This window comes from Dryas octopetala, chromosome 5 (genome assembly GCF_963921425.1).
Source record: "Dryas octopetala chromosome 5, drDryOcto1.1, whole genome shotgun sequence".
NCBI lineage: Eukaryota > Viridiplantae > Streptophyta > Magnoliopsida > Rosales > Rosaceae > Dryas > Dryas octopetala.
Window position 1 is genome coordinate 2,770,063 of NC_141370.1, and position 23,940 is coordinate 2,794,002.

Below are 23,940 nucleotides of genomic sequence, written 5' to 3' on the forward strand. Positions count from 1 at the left end.
TGGGAAAACACTTTCTCATGTTAGGATTAGCGTTTTTGACCTATTGAACAACGTTTGGTGTTAAGAATGCACGAAAATGTCATTTCAGTGCATACTTGGTCTAATTTCGTCATATTGCACCAAAACGTTCCCCGTTGGCAAGAAAGACATTGGGAAACACTTTCTCAAATTAGCATTAGCATTCTTGACTTATTAAATCACATTTGGTGTTAACAACACACAAAAACGTCATTTTCGGTGCATACTGGGTCCAATTTCGTCCTAATTGCACCAACACGTTCCTGGTTGGCAAGAAAGACATGGGGAAGCACTTTCTAATGTTATGATTAGTGTTCTAAACCTATTGAACAACATTTGGTGTTAAGAATGTACGAAAACTTCATTTTTCTACATACTTGGTCCAATTTCATCCTAATTGCACCAAAATATTTCCGGATGAAGAGAAAGACATGGGAGAACACTTTCTCATGTTAGGATTAGCGTTCTATGTCTACTGAACAATATTTTGCATTAAGAATGCACAAAAACGTCATTTCGGTGCGTTCTTGGTCCAATTTCGTCCTAATTGCACCAAAATGTTCCCGGTTGGCAAGAAAGACATCAGAATGCACTTTCTCATGTTAGGATTAGCGTTCTAGACCTATTGAACCACACTTCGGTTTAAGACCACACAAAAACGTCGTTTCGGAGCAAAGTTGGTCCAATTTCGTCCAAATTGCTCCAAAACGTGCTTATTTGGGAAAAAAGACTTGGGGAAGCACTATCACATGTTAGGATTATCCTTCTAGACCTATTGAACCAAATTTGATGTTAAGAACGTACGAAAACATTATTTCGGTGCATACTTGGTCCAATTTCGTTTAAACTACTCCAAAACGTGCCCATTTGTCAATAAAAACATAGGGAAGCACTTTCTCATGTTAGGATTAACCTTCTAGATCTATTGAACCATATTTGGTGTTAAGAACGCACGATGACATCTTTTCGGTGCATACATAGTCCAATTTCATCCTAGTTGCACAAAAACATTGCGGGTTGACAAAAAAGACATGGGGAAGCACTTTCTCATGTTAGTATTAGCGCTTTAGACTTGTTGAACCATATTTGAGGCTAAGAACGCACGAAGACGTCATTTCGGTGCATACTTTCCACTAAATTTTTAACTCCCATTTCAAGTTTTGAAAGTCCATTCCTCAAAGCTCAAAGCTCAAAGCCGATCCTACAAAGCCCAAAGCACAAACCCCAGCTTCTACGATGTTGTAGAATTCTCTAGAGTTCTGATTTTTATTATTTTAATATTTATTTTATATTTATTTTATTTTTAATTATGGATCTAGATCCTTCCAATTGATTCTAGCAATCCATTCTAAATTAATCCTAGCAATTAAATCCACCCTTGCCCACCTATAAATACCCCTCAAATCCATCACTTTCATTCACACCTAAACTTTGAGTTCTAGAGCTTCTATCTCTAGAAATTTCCTCTCTCTCTAGTTGCTCTCTTACTCTCTCTAGAGATTAAATAGAAATTTTTCTATTTTGATCATAAGTGGAGTTTTAGAGGTTCGATTGGTGAGCCGTTTTCGCCTAAGTGTTCGTGGAGCCGAGCCCCATCCTCTAGAGTCGAAGTTTTGCAGAAATTAGAATTTTCATTTTTAGCCTTCGGTAACCTCTTCAATCCCCCTGTTGAAACTCTGCTAAAATTTTATTAAATTTTGTACTCTTGTTAATTAGATTATTTTATTCCTTTGTTTTGCTTGTTTAATTATACCGAGGTTATGTCCGTGCACCGTTGTAACGCGCCGAATCTCGGGCCCAATAAACACACTAAAACATTGCCAATTAAATCCCTTTTCAAAGAATGAGTTATGCACTTAACATAATAAATAAATGCATATAATAAATCAGAGTGCGAGTCCAAAAACATTTATGTAAAATCACTGTATAAAATCGGTTAAATCAAATTAAAATGGGTCCCACTGCCTCGTCTTCTCCTCACTGCCTCCTCAGCCTACTTAGCCTGCAAAACACAAATAACCACACTGCACCATATCCATGGTACACCGAGTCATTCAAACAAACAACCCGGTAAGGTCACTAGAGCTCGTATGAATGAAATGACATAATAATTATCCTCAATAATTAATCACATGACCTCAAAATACTTTTCGTCAATTATCACAATTTACAATCCACAATATATTCACAATAATACCAAGCCATAAATAAATAATCCTCATGAGTCCATAATTCCTCAATCACATAATATTTCATCAATAATAATAACCATTCGAGCAAAACAATTGCCTAATCATCAACTATTAACCTCAACCTCAATTATTTACATCCTAATTAATAACCTCAAATGCATAAACATCATTATTTCCATCTTCAAGATTCAAGCCTAGACTTTACCAAGTCCTAGCAAACAATACAATACAAGCACACAATACAAATAATCAAATTTCAATCACAGTGCAACCATGTGAAAAGACTGAAATGCCCTTGGACGGCAACACGCTCGGATAACAAATCCGGCAGCATGACTGCATCGGGAATAAGATTTCCCTAGCCCGTGTGCCTTTTAAGACTAGCAATCAACACAATTACAAACTAGAAACACAAATGGCCGCTAAACGATCGAAACGGACAGCCGCCACCACACACAGTGGCTGCCTCGCCCCAAACAACACACAAAAATCACCGAATTCTCACCAAATGGAACTAGAAGGGTTCCTAGGACTTCAATTGGGCGGAATCGGGTCAAACAACCATTAACCTGCAGCCAAAAGTGGTGGTTCCGATGGTGGCAGCGGCTGCATAATACATAGAGTTGAAAAAAATATGCAAGAACAAATTACAGGCAACATACTCAAAGAGAACTGAAGTAAATGCCATAAATTTTCCCTTGAAAGAGTAACTCCCCCTAAAGACTAACTCCCCCTAAATACGAACTCTCCTAAAACTGATAATTTGCAGCAGCTGCAGCATCGTGATAACGGGCCTGCATGGCAAGTTCAAAGTCATCCGCAGGCTGAAGAACATTTGTGCTTGCTGCCATAGGAGCATTGGTGGGGTCCATCGCTGGTGCTGCATCTGTATGATCAGGGACGTCATCATGGGGATCACTAGCCTCAGTATGCAGCCCATCTGAATAAGGAACAATGACAAAAGCAACAAAATGAGCAGTGTGTGCTGCTAATTGGGTCATGAGATCCGCAATGATGGCTGATTGACCTTTAACCTTTGCAAGAAAAGCAGCATTCTCTTGTTCAAGGGGAGGAGCCTGATCACCCCTCTTTTTGCGAGCAAATGTTTCACTAACTTTCATTTGTATAGTCAGCCATAGGCTCTGCAAAGGTATCCAAGTCAGCCACAGGGGGAACACCACTGCGGGCACAAAGTAGGTGGATAAGAAGAGGAAAAATGAGAGCACCCTTGTGGTCACGACCCCTACCAATTGTCTTTGTTTGAATGTGTTCAAAAATAAGGAAACCTAAGGGAACGGGTTCCTGATTCAGAATGGACATCATGACTTGGATTTGCTCCTCAAAAGGATAAGGGTTGTGGGACCCACAAAAACCTGTGAAAAGGTTTGAACTCAGACTTCTCAAGTAACGAGCCATCTTTTAAGGGGGTAGCAGGATTAACATAAGCCAAGGCCCGAAAGTGTTTAGCAGAATATGTCCTAGATGTCGCTAAATATTACAAATCTAAGTGGGTGTACTGTTTCAACCCAAGAACCTTACAAATTTCACTAGGCCGAAAGTACACATCACAATTTCGCACATACACATTAAATCCATTTCGGGCTATGCGTCCTGGAAAATTAGCATAAAATTCTTGGACAATGGTGAGGTTGTAGGAAGGGACGGTCTTGGGGAGGTCATTCAAAGTGGAAACTTGATAGTCACAGAGGAAAGAGAACACCCTGCGAAAGAAATGGAGATTGAAGTCTTCTAACCTGTAATGGCATTCAGTGACCACGGATCGGGAACACACAATGCGAAAGAACCTTTTTGCCCAACGAGTTGCAAACCTATTCTGCCCATCGATAAAATCTTGGGCATCACAGTCCTCCTTCTATGACCTGTGTTGGCAGCTGCGACTAGGAATGATGGTGGAGCCCGACATGGTGGAGGGTACGACAAAGACAGAAATGCTACAAAGAGATGCAGTCTGAGAGACGAGCAAGAAAGGGTAGGCCGAGTCGCGAGCGAGAGAGAGAGCAGGCGAGAATAGTAGGTGATGGAGGCTGTGTGAAGTGCAAGTCGAGAGAGAGAGAGAGAGAGAGAGAGAGAGAGAGAGAGAGAGCGTCTCGGCAAGAGGAGAACGAGAGAGAGAGGTGATGGAATGATGAGTGTGCAATTTGCATCACTTTATGATACTAACTTCCTAACCTAGAATGCAAGAACTTGATACTTTATGTACTTTTAGTTTGTTTTTGTGCTTGTAGGATTAAATGAGCAAATGAGAGGAAATGAGCTTAAAAGACCAATTTTGGAGGTTTTCCTAGTCAAACTAGGAAATGAGAAGAAATCCTGGTCACACCAGGAAAGGTGCAATCCTAGTTCAATAAGGATTCCTGATCACATCAGGAAGTGTCATTCTTGGGGAAGAAGAAATCACCATTGCCAGAAGTCATAAATGAGAAGTCCTAGTTAGAGCAGGAAATCCTGAATGAACTAGGAAACTTAATCCTTGTTGGAAAAAGAGTCCTAACCATGTTAGGAGACATCAAGGGCATTATGGTAAAAGTGGAAAAAATGGGAAAAAGAATCTTGAGGAAATTTTCTAGAAGGATCTGGAATCTGGAAGGAATCTTTGGAGAATCTCAGACAAAATCTTTTGGAGAATCTTTTTGGTCAAGGTTGACTTTTGGTCAAAGTCAAAGGTCAAATGTCAAAGTCAATGGTCAACCGTGCCACATCATCACATGACATGAACCACACATGCAGCCCATGCACTATGGGCCATGCACATAACCCTAGCCCAAAGGACCAAGGTTATGCGCCTATTGCAAGCCCAATTGAAGGAAGCCCAAGTTGTGCCATTCCAAGATCCAAGAGCCCAAGCCTATGCCGCACTCACTCAGCTGATCCAAGGCCCAAGGAAGGAATCCTTCATACTCAAGGGAAATCTCATAAGATTCAGTCAAAGATCACAAGGAATCCTAATTGAACAAGAAGTCAAAACCCTGGAAAATGAACACTAAATTTCGACAGTGATTCTGTATTTCTACAGAGCGAATCAGATGTCATGCCATATATGGTTGGAAAGCTACGGATGTTAGCTTCGCAGGGAATTTTACAGATTTTGATTCCGAGTTTTTTAGCTCAAGATATGGCCATTTTAGTAAAGGTAGCGCAGCAGTTCCGCGAGCTGAAAATAAGTTACGCCCAAAAAGAGCCCAAATCAGCCCAAGACCCATGCTTGGCCGAAAATTACAAGTCTTGATGTGCAAGGAAAGTGTCAATCCCACATTGAAAAGGAGAGGAAAGCTTCAGCCCCCTTCACTCTATAAATATATCTTTATAACACAAAGAGAGGGTTGCTTTTTGCAAGTTCTGAAACCCTAGCCTCTCTGTCTCTTTTCTTGCCGCCTACCCTAGCCCTCTCTCTTTCTCTTTTCTTTTCTTGCTGCAGCCACCTCTTTCTCTTCTCTATTATTTTGTGCTGAAGCCTTTGGGAAGGAGGACCTTGCAGCCACGCCACCACCTTGTGCCACCTTGTCGCTGCCACTTTGAGTCATCACGCCACTGCTGCCACGCTGCTGCTCCTTTGTTCCGTTGCAGCCACCTAGCAGCCATCTTGCCACCTTGTTGCAGCCTTGCCGTGGAGCCCAAGGGCAGCCAAGCTGCCACCTCTTCTCTTCTCTTCCTTTTTATTTGCCTAGTTTTAATGATGTTTTATTTTATTGTGAATTTAATTATGTGTAGCTAAACATCTAGCTAGGGCGAGGATGAAGCCCTAGTTATATTCACTTTTGCTATGGATTGTTGAATTTTTATTTATATTACATGTTGATAAATCTTGAATCTCTGTTATATTTGAATCTATTTGTTTGCATCTTTGATTGATCACCTTAGGTTGCATGCATCTAGAATTTGTTATGAAATTAAATAAGCTCAAAAGGATGATAATTTCAGTTGGTAACAAGTGAATATCCTAAGAAAATATTCATGAGAAAAGAGGTCATAGATGACGTAGGGTACATTCATTTGGATCTACGCTCTATGTGTTTGTCGTTCTTACAAATCTTAATAAATCTCACATGGTTAACATGCGCCTAGGGAATGCCTAACAAAGCTCTTAGGAAACATGTGTAGATAACTAACTTTGGAAGCTTAATAGGCTCTTAGTTATGCAAAAGAAGAATGATTGCTAGAAGGGGAATAACCAAAGCCTTTTGGTAGACAAACTTTATTGACATGTATGTTTTGTGATTGTTCATATATCCATAGTAAAGTGAATGGTATGCTTGTGGTGGATTCTGATCCCTAGTACTTCTTTATTATTGTTTTCATTCAAATCAAGTCTGTTGCTATTTTAGTTTCTTTTCATATAATTGTTTTGCTTTTCATACAACAAGTTTTTGGCGCCGTTGCCGAGGAATTGTTATTGGTGTTAATTACTAGTTTAATTACTTTTAATTGAGTCTTTTTATTTTTCTGTTTATATCTTGGTCTATTACTAATTCTCTTGTTTTTAAGGTACAATGGAATCAAGCTCAAAGACCACTCTGTTAAAACAAGAGAAGGAAGCCAAGGAGAAAGTGGTGCCGATTGCTACTGAACTCAAACGACCATTGAGTTAGTTTTCTTCTCCAACATTACTTGAGCAGCCCACGTGCATAGCCTACTCTCAAGTGGAAGCTGACCAATTTGAGATCTCAAGTGGGACAATCAAACTCCTACCAACCTTTCATGGTCAAGAGGGCGAGGATCCTTATTTGCACATCAAGGAATTCCATGTGATATGCGAGATTGGCAAGCTACGAAGATTAAGTGACGAGCAAAGGAAGTTAAGGTTATTTCCTTTCTCTCTTAAAGATAAAGCTAAAACTTGGTTATATTCTCTGCAGGTTGGTTCTATTAGAACATGGAAGGAATTGGCAGATAAGTTTCTTTTGAGGTTCTATCCAGCTAGTAAAACAACCATTGTGAAGAAGCAGATATGGGGATTCACACAAGCTGAAGATGAAGTTTTTCATGAAAGTTGGGATAGGTACCAAGAGCTTTTGAATTCTTGTCCACACCACGGTTTTGCTCCATGGATGCAAATTGACTACTTTTATGAGGGTTTATTGGAACAAGATCGCGCTATGGTGGATATGTCTAGTGGAGAGGCATTGAAAGAGAAAACATTTGAGGATGCATGGGCGCTATTTGAGACGTTAGCATTGAATTCTCAACAATGGAACAGGAAGAAGAAAATGGAAAAGAAATCAGCTATGGAAGTTGAGATGGCTGAACTTAAGCAGATGATGCAGATGATGGCAATTCAGGTTTCAAAGTTATCACAAGAAGAGTCGTGCAATGAAGTTCAAGTTAGGCCGAATACACCACCTCCTATGGAACATAGAAGTACTTATTTGGAAGGCATGATTGCTGCATTGGCTCAGAGTACAACTTCTATGTCCAATGATACAAGGTCTTTTATGGACAAGACGGAGGAGCAGATGAGTGCCACAACAAGAGCCATATCAAGTTTGGAAGCCCAATTAGAACAAGTGACTTCAACTTTGGACAAAGTCGTAAAGGGTGTACCAATTCGTGATGAACTTGAAGCAATTACTACTTTGAGAAGTGGAAGGGTTGTTGATAACAAAGTGGGCACTACTCGAGTTGAAAAGAATGATGATCAAGATGATGATGAGATAGAGATATTAGAGCCTAGACAAGTTCAGAAGTACAAGGTGGATAAGGAAAAGATCAAGCAAGAAGAGGAAGATGAAATAAAGAAGCAAGATAAGCTCACAGCCACTGAAGCTAGCAAGCAGGCCGTGACTCCTCAACCCATTCCGAGAGCTCCATTGCCTTTTCCTCATCGCAGAAGGAATTTAGGAAAGAAGGATCAAGAAAAGGAAATTTTGGAAATGTTTAAAAAGGTGGAGATTAACATTCTGTTGCTTGATGCCATTCAAAAAATTCCTAAGTATGCCAAGTTTTTGAAGGAGTTATGCACTCATAAGAGGAAATTCAAAGAGCATGAGCAAGTGGCTTTAAGTGAAGAAGTGAGTGCTGTTTTGTTAAGGAAGTTGCCACCCAAGTTGAAGGATCCAGGTAGCTTTACAATTCCGTGTTTGGTTGGGAATCACAAATTTGAGAAAGCATTGTTAGATCTTGGAGCAAGCATTAATTTGATGCCATATTCAGTTTTTGAGCAATTGAGTTTAGGAGAACTCAAACCCACTGGTGTTACACTTCAATTGGCAGACCGTTCAGTGAAAGTTCCGAAAGGTATAGTTGAGGATGTATTGGTTCAGGTTGCTGATTTGATTATGCCAGCTGACTTCATTATTCTAGAGATGGAGGATATCCCAGCTAAAGGAAATGAGTTGCCAATCATATTGGGAAGACCATTCATGGCCACAGCAAACACTAAGATTGATGTGAGTACTGGGAAGTTGACAATGACTGTGCTTGGTGAAACTGTTGAGTTCGATGTGTTTGGTGCTATGAGATATCCACGTGAGGAGGATGATTGTCTAAGAATTGACTATATGGATTCACTACTTCAGGAGGTCACGAAGGCGAGTTTAGTAGAAGAGCCATTGGAAGTTGCATTAGGGGAGTCTGATTATTCTACGTGTCAAATGGTGGAAAATGTGCACTCATTATTTGAAGGGAGTTCAACACAAAAAGGCAGATGGTCCAACCAGTTTGAAACGTTGGTCTCTACTAATCCGAAATCACTACCTTCCATTGAGCAGGCACCTAAGTTAGAACCGAAGCCACTCCCTGAGCACTTGAGATACGCATTTTTGGAAAAAGACAAGACCTTGCCGGTTATTATTGCATCTAATCTGAGCGCAAGCGAAGAAAAGAGACTATTGGCCGTTCTGAAAGAAAATCGGTTAGCATTGGGATGAACCATAGCCGATATCAAGGGGATCTCGCCAACAGTATGTATGCATCGAATTTTGCTTGAGGAGGAGTCTAAGCCTACCCGTGATGCTCAAAGGAGATTGAATCCAACGCTTAAGGAAGTGGTGCGCAATGAGGTAATCAAGTTATTGGATGTTGTCATCATTTATCCTATTAGTGATTCAAAATGGGTTAGTCCTGTTCATGTGGTTCCAAAGAAAAGTGGAATCACAGTTGTGAAAAATGATGAGAATGCGTTGGTTCCCCAAAGAACAAAGACTGGTTGGCGAGTATGTATTGATTATAGGAAGCTCAACACCGCAACAAGAAAGGATCATTTTCCTTTGCCGTTCATTGATCAGATGTTGGAAAGGTTGACTGGCCATAGTCACTACTGTTTCTTGGATGGGTATAGTGGATACAATCAGATTTTTATTGCACCCGAAGATCAGGAGAAGACGACTTTTACATGTCCTTTTGGCACATTTGCATACAGAAGGATGCCGTTCGGACTGTGCAACGCACCGGCCACATTTCAGAGATGTATGATGTCTATCTTCTCAGACATGGTGGAGCGGATCATCGAGGTATTTATGGACGATTTCTCTGTTTTTGGTTCTTCTTTTAGTACATGCCTTAGTAATCTGTCTCTAGTATTGAAAAGATGCCAAGAGGCCAATTTAGTGCTTAATTGGGAGAAGTGTCATTTTATGGTGCAACAAGGGATAGTTCTTGGTCATGTTGTCTCGAAGGATGGTATTCAAGTTGACAAGGCTAAGATAGATGTGATACAAAAGTTGCCGCCTCCAACAAGCGTGAAAGAGGTGAGAAGTTTTTTAGGGCATGCTGGGTTCTATAGAAGATTCATTAAGGATTTTTCCAAAATCTCAAGACCTCTGTGCATGTTATTACAAAAGGATGTGTATTTTGAGTTTGATGAAGCATGCTTGGATGCGTTCAATAAGTTGAAGACACTACTCACATCAGCTCCTATCATTATGCCACCCGATTGGAATTTGCCATTTGAGCTCATGTGTGATGCAAGTGATTATGCAGTTGGTGCTGTTTTGGGTCAAAGAGTGAACAAGTTGCCACATGTGATCTACTACTCAAGCCGAACTCTGAATGACGCTCAGTTGAATTATTCGACTACTGAAAAGGAGTTACTTGCTGTGATCTTTGCGTTGGAGAAGTTTCGATGCTATTGTTGATGTGTTTTCTTAGAATAAAATAAACAATTACTTCATTCTAAGTTTACTCGCAAGTGCACGAATCGCATTAGTAGCAAAGCGTACAAGCACGAGGTCGATCCCACAGGGAATGGTTAATATACAACAAATCAGTGCAAACAATCAATAGAATAACTAATGGGGGGTTTTGAAAGATGGAAACACACGCACACATCACCACACGCACACACACCTTATTCTATCTTGCAATGTCAAGTTTTCGGTCTCAAATCAGATAAGCATGCAATAACCATCCAAGGCTAATGACAGTTAATTTGAACACAACATATTAAAGTTTGACAGCTAAAAAGGTTTGGCTAGTTACTTTCTCGCCATTGTTCTCCTAATGCATAAACTAAGAGCTTCTTGGGCCTTCCTTAGCTAGTTAACCTACATGTTCCCTAGTTCAAGCTAGGGCAGCTGTTACCCATGCAGGAGTCATTAAGTTTTATGAGAACGTCAAACATGCACAACATATAAGCTTTGACTATTTCCTTATAGAGGTCGCCCAACCCCACTACCAAGAATAATCCCTTATTCCCTTGTTACTTGTGGTTTAGTGTCTTTGACTATTTCACAGCTAAACCTAACGGATAAACTAGATGCAATTACCCTAAGGTGGCCAGTCAAAGGATGCAAACAACTAGTGACGGGGGTTTTAATAGATAGTGGAAATTTAATATGTGCAAACATCAAACTAACAGACCAAGAGACGGATAAACGATTTGTTAAAGCATACGAATCCATTAATCAACCTACGACTAACATGCAAGATAGAATAACTAACCTACATAATTAAATAAAACAAATAAAAGAAATAAAACAGCAGCAAGTAAACAAAGTCCCAATTCATGATTGCAAAAGGAAATCAGAAACGCAACTTAAATGAACCTAGAAGCATAAACTAAACAACTACTCTAAAGTGCATCAATTAAATGAAATCAGAAACGCAAAATTAAAGAAACTAAAAGCATAAACAAATGGAAATCAGCAACATGAATTAAAAGCAATAAAGAGATAAATAAACAAAATCAGATTGCAAGATTAAATAACAACTAACTAAAATCAGAACCCAAACTATAAACTAATTAAATTCAGAAACTTAAATTAAATAAAATCAGAAACCAATATCCAACATCAAATCTGAAATTAGAAGGAAAAAAAAAAAAAGAAAACAAAAATCAGAGGTGCAAGTGCATGGGGGCTGCGGCAAGGAGGGAGAAGAAGGAAGCACCAGCACAAGCAATTGGCTCACGGCAAGGTGAGCTTGGGCTTGCGGCAGCAGGTGATCCTCCCCTCTCAATGTCACGCCACCCTCTTTCTAAACCACTCTCTGAAATTGGCTCACCTTACAAGAATGAAAATCTGAAACTAAAAACCTAAATCAGCAAAATAAAACTAAGGGAGAGAGAAGAGAGAATTCGGCTGGAGGAGGAGAGAATGAATGAATGCCTCAAGTCTGAATAAGAGGGGGTTTAAATAGGAGAAGCTTTCCTTGAGAGGCAAGGAAAAGCAAGTTGCGGCTGGCTAGGGTTAGCTCTCCTAGTGCCTTGCGTGTTCAGCTAGGGCTTGCTGGACTAGGCCCTTGCGTGTTGGGCTGCTTGGGTTTGGGCTTGAGTGGCTCACGCCTAGCCTAGCTAGGGTCCCTCCTTGGCGCATGGGCTGGTAGTCTTGGGCTTTGGACTTGCATGTTGGGCTTCCATGTTGGGCTTCAGTAGCTTGCACAAGATGGGCTAGGGTTTCACTCCATGGGCTTCCATCTTGGGCTTGTCACCTTTGGGCTTGCGCATGGCCTCTTCCTTGCTAGGGTTTGCATGGCATGCATGCGCATGCATGGGCTGCCATCTTCCTCCTTGCGTGTGGCTTTTGGGCTGCTAGGGTTTGGGCCCATGCATGTGCATGCATGGCCCACTTGGTTCGGCATCCCTAGGGCCCATGGGCCCTCCACTTTTGACTTCCCATTTTGCCCCTCATTTCCATTTGAATTCAAATTCATTTCTTCCCTCCATTCATTTCCATGGATGTCCACCATCTTCTGGAAGCTTCTGGAACCTTGAAAAACATTTCCTGGTGCAACTAGGATTTCTTGGAAATGAGAGATTCCTTATCCATTTCGACTTCTCGTAATGACCATATTGCCCCTGGGGTCTCCTAGTGTCACTAGGACTCCTTTCCCTAGTTGGGTTAGGTTTCCTAGTTCAACCAGGAATTCCTGTTCGAATCAGGATTTCACATTTCTGGCTCCGCAATGATGGTTCTGGACTTGATGTTTCCTAGTGTGACTAGGAATCCTCATTTGACTAGGATTTCTGCACTTTTCCTGGTTTGACCAGGATTTCACTCGTTTTCCTGGTTTGACCAGGAATTGTCCCAAAATGGCTCCATTTGCTTCTTTTTCTCATTTCTGCTTCATTTGACCTGAAAACACAAAAACAAGACAAGAAACACAAAATAGCGAGTTCTAACACTCTAGGTTAAGGAATTAGTATCATAAAGTGATGCAAAATGCACACTCATCAGCTATTTGATTGGTTCAAAGATCATCATCTACACTGATCATGCAGCTCTGAAGTATTTGCTAAATAAGAAGGATGCAAAACCAAGATTGATTAGATGGACTCTGTTGCTACAGGAATTCGATATTGAGATCAAGGACAAGAAAGGGTGTGAAAATGTGGTAGCAGATCATTTGAGTAGAATAGTCAATGAGGAGAAAGCTGAAGAGGACACATTGCCTTTGAAAGAATCATTTCCAGATGAGCAACTTTTTGCTATTCTTACAACTCCTTGGTATGCGAACATAGCAAACTATTTGGCAAGTGAAGTGCTTCCTGAAGATTTGACATATAATCAAAGGAAGAAGGTTTTGAGTGATGCGAAGAAGTATGTGTGGGATGATCCTTATTTGTTTAAATATGGAGCTGATCAATTGATTAGGAGATGCGTGCCGGAATTGGAGCAAAAAAGCATAATTGAAATGTGCCATACTCGAGAATGTGGAGGACATGGAGGAGGAAAGAAGACCGCTTACAAAATTCTTCAATCAGGTTTCTTCTGGACTTCTATTTTTCATGATTGCCATTAGTTTTACCTTACATGTGTGCGATGTCAAAGAATGGGAAACATCTCCGCTAGGAATCAGATGCCACTTAATGTCATTTTGGAAGTCGAGATTTTCGATGTTTGGGGCATAGATTTTATGGGACCATTCCCTTCAGCTTTTGGATATGAGTATATCTTGGTTGGAGTGGATTATGTATCCAAATGGGTGGAAGCTATTGCATGTAGAACTAATGATGCTCCAGTGGTTACCAATTTTCTCAAGACCAACATCTTTGCGCGTTTTGGCACCCCAAGGGCAATCATTAGTGATGGAGGATCTCATTTTTGCAATAAATTGTTTGAGGCATTGATGAAGAAATATGGGATTAGGCACAAAGTAGCTACTCCATACTATCCACAAACAAGTGGGCAAGTGGAAATTTCGAATCGTGAGATTAAGTTCATTTTGGAAAGAACGGTGAATGCTAATAGGAAGGATTAGTCGACAAAGTTGATTGACGCTTTATGGGCTTATCGTACAGCTTACAAGACGCCCATTGGAATGTCCCCATTTCGTTTGGTGTATGAGAAAGCTTGTCATCTACCAGTTGAGCTTGAGCACAAGGCTTATTGGGCAATAAAGAAGTTCAATTATGATTTGAAATCAGCTGGGGACCAACGGAAATTGCAACTTAATGAATTGGAAGAAATGCGACATTTCGCGTATGAGAATGCTAAGTTGTACAAAGAAAGGACAAAGCTCTATCACGATAAGAAGTTGGTGCCAAAGGAGTTTTGCATTGGTATGAAAGTGTTGCTTTACAATACTCGATTGCGTCTCTTTCCTGGCAAGCTACGTTCTAGGTGGCACGGCCCTTTTGAGGTTCTCCAAGTATTACCATATGGCGCTGTTGAGATTAAGAATCCTAAAGATGGAACAGTGTTTAGAGTCAATGGTCATCGCCTTAAACCCTTTATTGAACCTGACTTCGATCCACAAGAGGAGACTCTAACTTAAGTGAAGATGGGCATGTCTGGCTGAAGACATGAAACTTAGCGCTTCTTGGGAGGCAACCCAACTGTTCAAAGGGAAGAAGGACGAAAGTATGGATATGGAGTCAAAATGATGCTTCATTTCGCGGCATGGCCAGGGAAGTCCTAAAACCCTATCTTTATTTACTTAGTTAGTTGTGTTTCTTTATTTTAGCTTTTGTGCATTGCATATTCACATCTTTTAAACATTGAGGACAATGTTTCTTTTAAGTTTGGGGGTGGGGAATGCAACGCATTTTTATTTTTGTTTAGTTAGTATGTTTATCATTAGTTTTTAAGTTTTTTAAAAAAAAAAAAAAAAAAAAAAAAAAGTTTTGAGGGTGTCAAATTCACATTAAAGGCATCTATTCTTAAGATTTCATCTACCGTAGTGATGGATTTGAATCTTTAGAAGTGTGCAACAGTGTTTTAACAACAAAGTCTTTGAGTCTTTTGGTTTGTTTTAGTCTTGAGTCCCCAACTAATTGATTTGATTGTGTATAGTTGTTATGAGCATAGTTTGCCTGTATATATAGTATGTATTCTTCTTTTTCTAGTATTGCTTCATAATATGCTTTACAACTCTATGAATTTGGGCTTTGTTTTCATGAACTTAAGTGATGATTTGCATGACTAGAGATGCATATACTTGATAGAGTAGACTTATATGACCTAAGTGAGCTTTCGAGCCTTGTACTTCAATTATTGAGTGTTAATAGTACTCTAATCTTTTCTTGTCATATAAAGTCGTTGTGATCTCATTACTCATTCTTTTGATTAAGTACTTGGAATACAATTGTGAATCAAGAAACTAGAACTTCTTTTTTTATTTTGTACAAAGCATGGATATAACTACATGAATCTTAGGAGATGATATTAAGCCTTATTTGTTTTTAACCCATAGCCTAAAGCCTACCTTATGTTATAACCCTAGTCAAACATTTTGAGCCTAATGACCTTTTCTTTGTTTACCCCTATACCAAACCCTAAGTTTAGGGGAATTTTACTCCTCTACCCGTTTACCTTACCTATGGTTTTGCATTGAGTTTGTGAATTAGGAGGTTGAAAAGAAATATCTATGCATAGCTTGATACAAAAGAAAATGAATTGTGCTTAAAGTGTGTATGCCGTACCCTAAAAAAAAAAAAAAAACAAAAAAAAAAAGGAGAAAAGAAAAAGAAAAAGGGACGATTTCAAAAGATTGAAGTAGAAAGATGTTCAAATTCGAGCCATGAGTGCAAATTATGCAAGGAATACCTCCATTGTTTTCTCTATGCAAACCCATAGTTTTAAACCCTTTGTTATCCATTTCATTTCAATACCATATCCTGACCTAAGCCTCTATTACAACCCTTATGGAAGCCCTACTTGATCTTGGGAGAATTGTAGTTCATTATGTGGAGTTTAGATAAAAGGGAAGCCTATGGTTATTGATTCTATTCCAAGTATTTTAATTCCCTCTCTTGAGATCAGTGCTTTTGTTTCAATGGGCCTTTCTTTCATGATTAATATGTGGCTTTGTGTATTTGTTACATATTATCTCTCACATATACTTGAGTGCACATGTCAACCCAATCTCTGAGCGCTTTATTATTGAGGGTATGTCATTGTGAGAATTGGTGTTGATGCTATTTTGTATATGCTGATTTAGTCTTGTTTGTCTAATACTTGAGTTTGTGTCAAGGATGGTCTAAATGTTTCGTGGAGGAGTAAGGTATGTTATTTGAAGCACTATTAGAAGTTGCAGAATAAATTCTATATGTACCTTGCTTAACTATGCTATTGATGGCTACACTCATGAATTCATGTGTTGGGATGTTTTGAGTCTGTCTTGAGTCTTTTCTTTGCTCTTTTTGCTCGAGGACTAGCAAAATCTAAGTTTGGGGGTGTGATGAGTGTGCAATTTGCATCACTTTATGATACTAACTTCCTAACCTAGAATGCAAGAACTTGATACTTTATGTACTTTTAGTTTGTTTTTGTGCTTGTAGGATTAAATGAGCAAATGAGAGGAAATGAGCTTAAAAGACCAATTTTGGAAGTTTTCCTAGTCAAACTAGGAAATGAGAAGAAATCCTGGTCACACCAGGAAAGGTGCAATCCTAGTTCAATAAGGATTCCTAATCACATCAGGAAGTGTCATTCTTGGGGAAGAAGAAATCACCATTGCCAGAAGTCATAAATGAGAAGTTCTAGTTAGAGCAGGAAATCCTGAATGAACTAGGAAACTTAATCCTTGTTGGAAAAAGAGTCCTAACCATGTTAGGAGACATCAAGGGCATTATCGTAAAAGTGGAAAAAATGGAAAAAAGAATCTTGAGGAAATTTTCTAGAAGGATCTGGAATCTGGAGGAATCTTTGGAGAATCTCAGACAAAATCTTTTGGAGAATCTTTTTGGTCAAGGTTGACTTTTGGTCAAAGTCAAAGGTCAAATGTCAAAGTCAATGGTCAACCGTGCCACATCATCACATGACATGAACCACACATGCAGCCCATGCACTATGGGCCATGCACATAACCCTAGCCCAAAGGACCAAGGTCATGCGCCTATTGCAAGCCCAATTGGAGGAAGCCCAAGTTGTGCCATTCCAAGATCCAAGAGCCCAAGCCTATGCCGCACTCACTCAGCTGATCCAAGGCCCAAGGAAGGAATCCTTCATGCTCAAGGGAAATCTCATAAGATTCAGTCAAAGATCACAAGGAATCCTAATTGAACAAGAAGTCAAAACCCTAGAAAATGAACACTAAATTTCGACAGTGATTCTGTATTTCTACAGAGCGAATCTGATGTCATGCCATATATGGTTGGAAAGCTACGGATGTTAGCTTCGCAGGGAATTTTACGGATTTCGATTCCAAGTTTTTTAGCTCAAGATATGGCCATTTTAGTAAAGGTAGCGCAGCAGTTCCGCGAGCTGAAAATAAGTTACGCCCAAAAAGAGCCCAAATCAGCCCAAGGCCCATGCTTGGCCGAAAATTACAAGTCTTGATGTGCAAGGAAAGTGTCAATCCCACAATGAAAAGGAGAGGAAAGCTTCAGCCCCCTTCACTCTATAAATACATCTTTATAACACAAAGAGGGTTGCTTTTTGCAAGTTCTGAAACCCTAGCCTCTCTGTCTCTTTTCTTGCCGCCTACCCTAGCCCTCTCTCTTTCTCTTTTCTTTTCTTGCTGCAGCCACCTCTTTCTCTTCTCTTTTATTTTGTGCCGAAGCCTTTGGGAAGGAGGACCTTGCAGCCACGCCACCACCTTGTGCCACCTTGTCGCTGCCACTTTGAGTCATCACGCGCTGCCACTTTGAGTCATCACGCCACTGCTGCCACGCTGCTGCTCCTTTGTTCCGTTGCAGCCACCTAGCAGCCATCTTGCCACCTTGTTGCAGCCTTGCCGTGGAGCCCAAGGGCAGCCAAGCTGCCACCTCTTCTCTTCTCTTCCTTTTATTTGCCTAGTTTTAATGATGTTTTATTTTATTGTGAATTTAATTATGTGTAGCTAAACATCTAGCTAGGGCGAGGATGAAGCCCTAGTTATGCTATTCACTTTTGCTATGGATTGTTGAATTTTTATTTATATTACATGTTGATAAATCTTGAATCTCTGTTATATTTGAATCTATTTGTTTGCATCTTTGATTGATCACCTTAGGTTGCATGCATCTAGAATTTGTTATGAAATTAAATAAGCTCAAAAGGATGATAATTTCAGTTGGTAACAAGTGAATATCCTAAGAAAATATTCATGAGAAAATAGGTCATAGATGACGTAGGGTACATTAATTTGGATCTACGCTCTATGTGTTTGTCGTTCTTACAAATCTTAATAAATCTCACATGGTTAACATGCGCCTAGGGAATGCCTAACAAAGCTCTTAGGACACATGTGTAGATAACTAACTTTGGAAGCTTAATAGGCTCTTAGTTATGCAAAAGAAGAATGATTGCTAGAAGGGGAATAACCAAAGCCTTTTGGTAGACAAACTTTATTGACATGTATGTTTTGTGATTGTTCATATATCCATAGTAAAGTGAATGGTATGCTTGTGGTGGATTCTGATCCCTAGTACTTCTTTATTATTGTTTTCATTCAAATCAAGTCTGTTGCTATTTTAGTTGCTTTTCATATAATTGTTTTGTTTTAGTTCTCTAAATCAATCCAAACCCCCCTATTGCGTGTGTGAGTTAGTGTAGATTTAATTGAATTTAATTGAATTAGTAATTGTGACATTGATACAATTCCTTGAGGGATCGACCTCGTATTTGCAAGCTTTGCTACTCTGTGATTCGTGCACTTGCGAGTTAACCTAGAGTTGTTAAAAAGGTGTAATATAATTGCTCTAGGAAAACAACAATATGGAATGAGAGAGTTTATGAAATTCTAGGGATTGAAAGTGAAAAATAGGGGTGCGTGCAAGATAAAGGACTTCCAGAGAATAAAAAAATTGAGAAAGGTCTGAAATGCCCTTAATGAACAGTAATCCAAAGAGCTGAATGGACCTGCTAAAAAGACTGTATTTGATGAATTGTAGACCAGTCAAAATGAGCAAAGTTTGTACAAGTGGTTAACACAAAAACTAGAACAGAAAGCAGCCATATGATTTGACAAATAAAAATAGAGAACCCTTGGAAGAGATGGAAGCAATGACAATTGACACAATAAAAATCCTATGAGTTATATGTACTTCAAGGACTTTATTTTGACAAAGGGATTTGACAAGAAAAAGAAATGTGAAAAGAATTAATTACCAATGTCAACACTCTAATAGATATGGAAAATGAAAATTGTAAGTTTTTGCAAGCAAATAAGCATATTTGGGATATATGGAGGTCATTGTTAGCAATCAAGTCTTGTTCTAGGAGTAAAACAATGTCAAAGACAACCAAAAAGTTAGATAAGTTTCATCCACAAAAAGAGATTATAATTTGACCACTCAAGAAAATTTCTAATTTGTGAACAAATCTTAAAATCAAAGTTTTTCAACTCATGACAATAGCTATGTGAAAATTATTTTTATATTTTGTTCAGGCACACCCCATATGTAGTGCAATGATTTGGTCCAATTTTGCGACTCTTTACCCTAGAACACCATAAAAACACCTTATCACTCCCTAGGGCAGTGACTTCTTTGGTCACACTTTTTTTTTTTTTTTTTTTGTATGGTGCACATTTGTTCAAATGAAGAAAACTTAGCTTAAGATAGGTTACAAATGAGGAATTTTCTTGAGAAGTTAAATTGCATCCTCAAACAAATTGTTTTTAAAAAGTATTTAACAAGTTTGATTAACCATGGCAAAGTGTTAAATAGAAAAAGACCTCAAAGCTAACATTTGACAAGAAGAAGGGATTATGCCTATTGACATGACAAATGTTATGCAAGAGCCTTTTTGAATATCAAAGAGAGTGTGACAAGTAATGTTAAGACCTTTCAAAACGGTTATTTAAAAAAAAAAAAAACAAACTAAACTACTTAAACCAAATAAAAAAAAAAACTTAGACATTGAAGCACATGTAACTACATGGGATTACGCATTTGTACAAATGCCAATTGACTTCCGAAAACTAATGTGCTTTGGATTCTTCAAAGCTTTGGTAAAGATGTCTGCAAGTTGCTTTTCGGAAGGAACAAAAGTCAAAGTAAGAGTTCCACTCTCCACAAGATCTCTAATGAAATTATGTCTTATGTCAATGTGCTTGGTTCTAGTGTGTTGGACCGGGTTCTTGGAGATATCTATAACACTCATATTATCACAATAGATGAGAAATGTTTTCTCATCAATTCCATAATCGGCTAACATTTGTCTCATCCAAATGAGTTGTGTACAACAACTCCCTGCGACTATGTATTCAGCTTCAGCAATAGACAAAGAGACAAAATTCTGTTTCTTGCTGTGCCAAGACACCAAGTTATTTCCAACATAGAAAGCACTACCCGAGGTGTTCTTCAAATCATCACTACACCCAGCCCAATCCGAGTCACTAAACCCAACCAATTTAGTGTTGGTGTCTTGGATATACCACAAACCATAGTCAAGAATCCCACTTATATATTTGATTATCCTCTTTGTTGCAAACAAATGAGATTCCTTGGGATCACTTTGGAACCTAGCACACACTCCTACCGCAAACGCTATGTCCAGTCTACTAGCTGTAAGGTAGAGGAGAATCTCTATCATGTTTCTATATAAGGTTTGGTCCACTTGCTTACCACTTGAATCCCTATGAAGTTTGGAGCTTTTACTCATTGGAGTATTAGCCACTTTGGAAGACTCAAACCCAAATTTTTTGACCAAGTTTCTAGCATACTTAGATTGGTAGATAAATATCCCATAATCCTCTTTCAAAACAGATTGAAGAAACAATTTATCCTTATCTGCAGCCATTTCAATAGATGCATCATGATCATCTATTTTCACATTTATGGACTCCATCATAGAATTTGTTCGCAAATTGAACACTTTGAAAGCTCTACTATTTGATGAGTACCCTAAAAACAAACCTTCATCACTTTTAGAATCGAATTTTCTCAAATGTTCTCTATCCCTACGGATATAACATGCACTCCCAAACACTCTAAAGTGTGTAACCTTGGGTTTCCTACCCTTCCATAGTTTGTAGGGAGTCTTTTGGTTCCCGGCTTAAGGTAAACTCTATTTATGATGTAACATGCTGTGTTGACAGCCTCAGCCCAGAAATGTTTAGCAAGATTTTTGCTATTCAACATCACTCTTGTCATCTCAATTAAAACCCTATTCTTTCTCTCAACAATTCCATTTTGTTGAGGTGTTATAAGAGCTGAGTATTCATGTTTAATACCAATTTGACAACAAAACTCATCAAATTGAGAGTTTTCAAACTTAGTTCCATGGTCTGATCTAATTTGGGATAGGGTTGACTGACTTTTCATACCTTCACTTTTCAGCAGTTTTACAATCTTGACAAAATGATGGAAAGTCTCCGATTTGTCCTTAAGAAATGACACCCAAGTGTACCTAGAAAAATCATCTACCATAACCAAAATGTATTTCTTTCCACCTATTGACAGAGTTTGGACAGGACCAACCAAATTCAAGTGAACTAGTTCAAGTGTCCTAGAGGTACCTATGTTTTTGACCCTTTTGTGTGGTTCTTTGGTTTGTTTCCCCATTTGACATGGACCACAAATAAAAGTTTCGGGTTTTCCCATCTTTGGTAGACCTCTAACAACCTCATGCTTAGACAACTTGTAAAGGTCATGAACATTAATGTGGCCAAGTCTTTGATGCCAAAAAGAGCTAGAGTGTCATCAATAGCTCTATTGCAAGTATTCTCAAATTTTCCAACATTGACATCAATTACATAGCAATCATCGCTAGACCTAGGGGCATTCAAGATCTCCCTTACTTGGGAATCAACAATTCTACATCCACTCTTGGACATACACACTTCACCACCTCATTTATCACATAGTTGACTAATACTAAGTAAATTAGAATTCAACCTATCAACAAACCTTATATTTTTTAATTCGGGTATACCAGGAATGTGTACAACCCGCTTTCCACTCACATAGGACTTCTCTCCTCCTCCAAAAGCACACTACCACCATCATAAGGAGCAAGTGAGGTAAAAACCTCCTTATTTCTCGTCATATGTTTGGAACACCCACTATCTAGGTACCAAATATTCCTCTTCGTGGCTGAAAATGCGGTCAAGGTTACTAGACATTTAGTGGAGAGTAACGACCTGACCCAAATTTCACGGGAAATTTAAATCCTTATTCATAATGGCCATTTAGAGGCGTGGTGGGAAGTTGAATTGTGAGATCCCGTATTTTTTTCAAAGATTTATTTTAAATATTCTGAGAATTTATTTTGATTATTTTGAGAATTTATTTGAGAAATAAAAAGTTTTAGATTTATTTTTTTTAATTTAAGTTTTAAATTGGGTTTGACCAAAAAGGTTGACTTTTTATTTAACTAGTTTTTGATTTCGCGTTTGGGCTTGTTAGAAAGGTCTTGAGTCCACGAGTTCGTAGACACGAAGCACGCATCGATCCGAGTTACAGTTTGAGAGTTACAGACATTTGAACTAAAGAGCAATCTCGTAATTTGTACCAAAGGGGGTTTTAAAACCCAAAAATCAGATTTTTTATTTCCATTTCTCTCTCTCTCTCTCTCTCTCTCTCTCTCTCTCTCTTATTCTCACTCATCTCCCGCACTCACTCACTTCTCTCTCTGGCAAAAACCCCCCTGCGCACACCCAGCTCCACCCTAGCACAGCCACCGTCACCGGCCACCTCCCGCCGACCCCAACCACCGGTGACCTCCCCCTCTGGCCGGCTGTCACCTTCCAGTCGTCCTTCTCACCGGCCGACCTCTGTGCACGCAAAAACACCCAGGAAACCACCTCAGACCGCCGTTCTCTCTCCTCTGTTCTCTCTCTCTCCCTCGCGCCCCCTGCAAGCACACACGACCCAGCCACCATAGCCACCCGACGCCGATCACCTTCCCCGCCCTCTCCTCCAGCTAGCCCAACTCCCCTGTGCGACCCCTGCTCGGGAAATCTCCAACTAGACCGCTGGCTTCTCCTCCAAATTTCGACCGAGTACAACCCTTAACCTCCAAATTTTCTGGTGGATTTTCTTTTCCCCACTATGGGTTCCATTTTTCTTATGGATAGATTTCTTAATTTTGAGCTTTTGGGTAAGTTGAGTTTAGGGGTTAGAGCCATTTCAGAATTTCTTGGGTTTTTCGGATTTGAGGGCTGTTCTTGATGCTTATTTGGAAAGATTGCAATCCTAGGGACTCTAATTGATGTTAAGTTTTTGAAGTTGAGTAGGTATTGATGAAGTGGTTTTATTTGGCTAATTTGGTATTGAAAACAACCACTTTGGGTGGCACCAGTGGCTGTCTCGATCCTCCATGATCAACCCTTGAAAAATAAAATATGTTTTAGAGTGATTTTCTGAGTTGGTGGTTGAACCTAGTTAGGTCCAAAGTTGTTGGAAAAGCCGAGAGGTGTTTGGACAGAAGTTTGAGACTTTGCCAATACCAAACTCACACCTTAGGACGAATTTCCCGATCGAGGTACGCTTTACGCAGGTTTCCTTAAGTTTAGATAGTGTTTGGGAGTTGTGGTCGAAGTTGGTTTGGGCCAAGGAGTTCCGAGGAAGGAGGGAGTGTTTTAGAATTTATGTGAGTAATTAATTTAATCGTTGGGCTGTACAAGTATGAGGCGCGACGCTAGGTTCGTTTACACACACACACACACACACTCTATTGGTGGTTGAGTCGAGACTAATGATATACTTTATGGTTCTATTTATAGGTGACACGATCGTGGGTCGAGATGATCCGACGAAGGGTCGAAGCTAGGAATCTTCACGGTGAGTGGACTTTTGGTTTTGAAAGTATTTCTTGAAGACTCAATGATTTAATTTAGTTTTGTTATCTTGAGTTTTGTTTAAAATTGTGATTCTCTAGTGGGATTTTGTTTATGATCATGTTTTGCAAAATTTGCAATTATTGAATTACATTTCTTGCCATGGACTTGACCTTGAGTATGAGATCCT

General features: G+C 39.4%; 2 protein-coding genes and 1 pseudogene across 2 annotated transcripts; 2 read left to right on the forward strand and 1 right to left on the reverse strand.

Annotated features, from left to right (window-relative positions):
- Positions 1-4,003: 4,003 nt before the first annotated feature.
- LOC147283548 (uncharacterized) lies at positions 4,004-9,094 on the forward strand. Its single transcript, XM_086244028.1, has 3 exons — positions 4,004-4,142; positions 4,457-4,506; positions 7,085-9,094. Exons 1-3 carry the CDS (start codon positions 4,004-4,006, stop codon positions 9,092-9,094), a joined length of 2,199 nt encoding a protein of 732 aa, XP_086100154.1.
- Positions 9,095-9,133: 39 nt separating this feature from the next.
- On the forward strand, positions 9,134-14,378 carry LOC147283549 (uncharacterized). Its single transcript, XM_086244030.1, has 5 exons — positions 9,134-9,280; positions 10,007-10,202; positions 12,952-13,314; positions 13,567-13,809; positions 13,903-14,378. Exons 1-5 carry the CDS (start codon positions 9,134-9,136, stop codon positions 14,376-14,378), a joined length of 1,425 nt encoding a protein of 474 aa, XP_086100156.1.
- Positions 14,379-19,912: 5,534 nt separating this feature from the next.
- On the reverse strand, positions 19,913-20,563 carry LOC147283550 (secreted RxLR effector protein 161 pseudogene; annotated as a pseudogene).
- Positions 20,564-23,940: the final 3,377 nt, after the last annotated feature.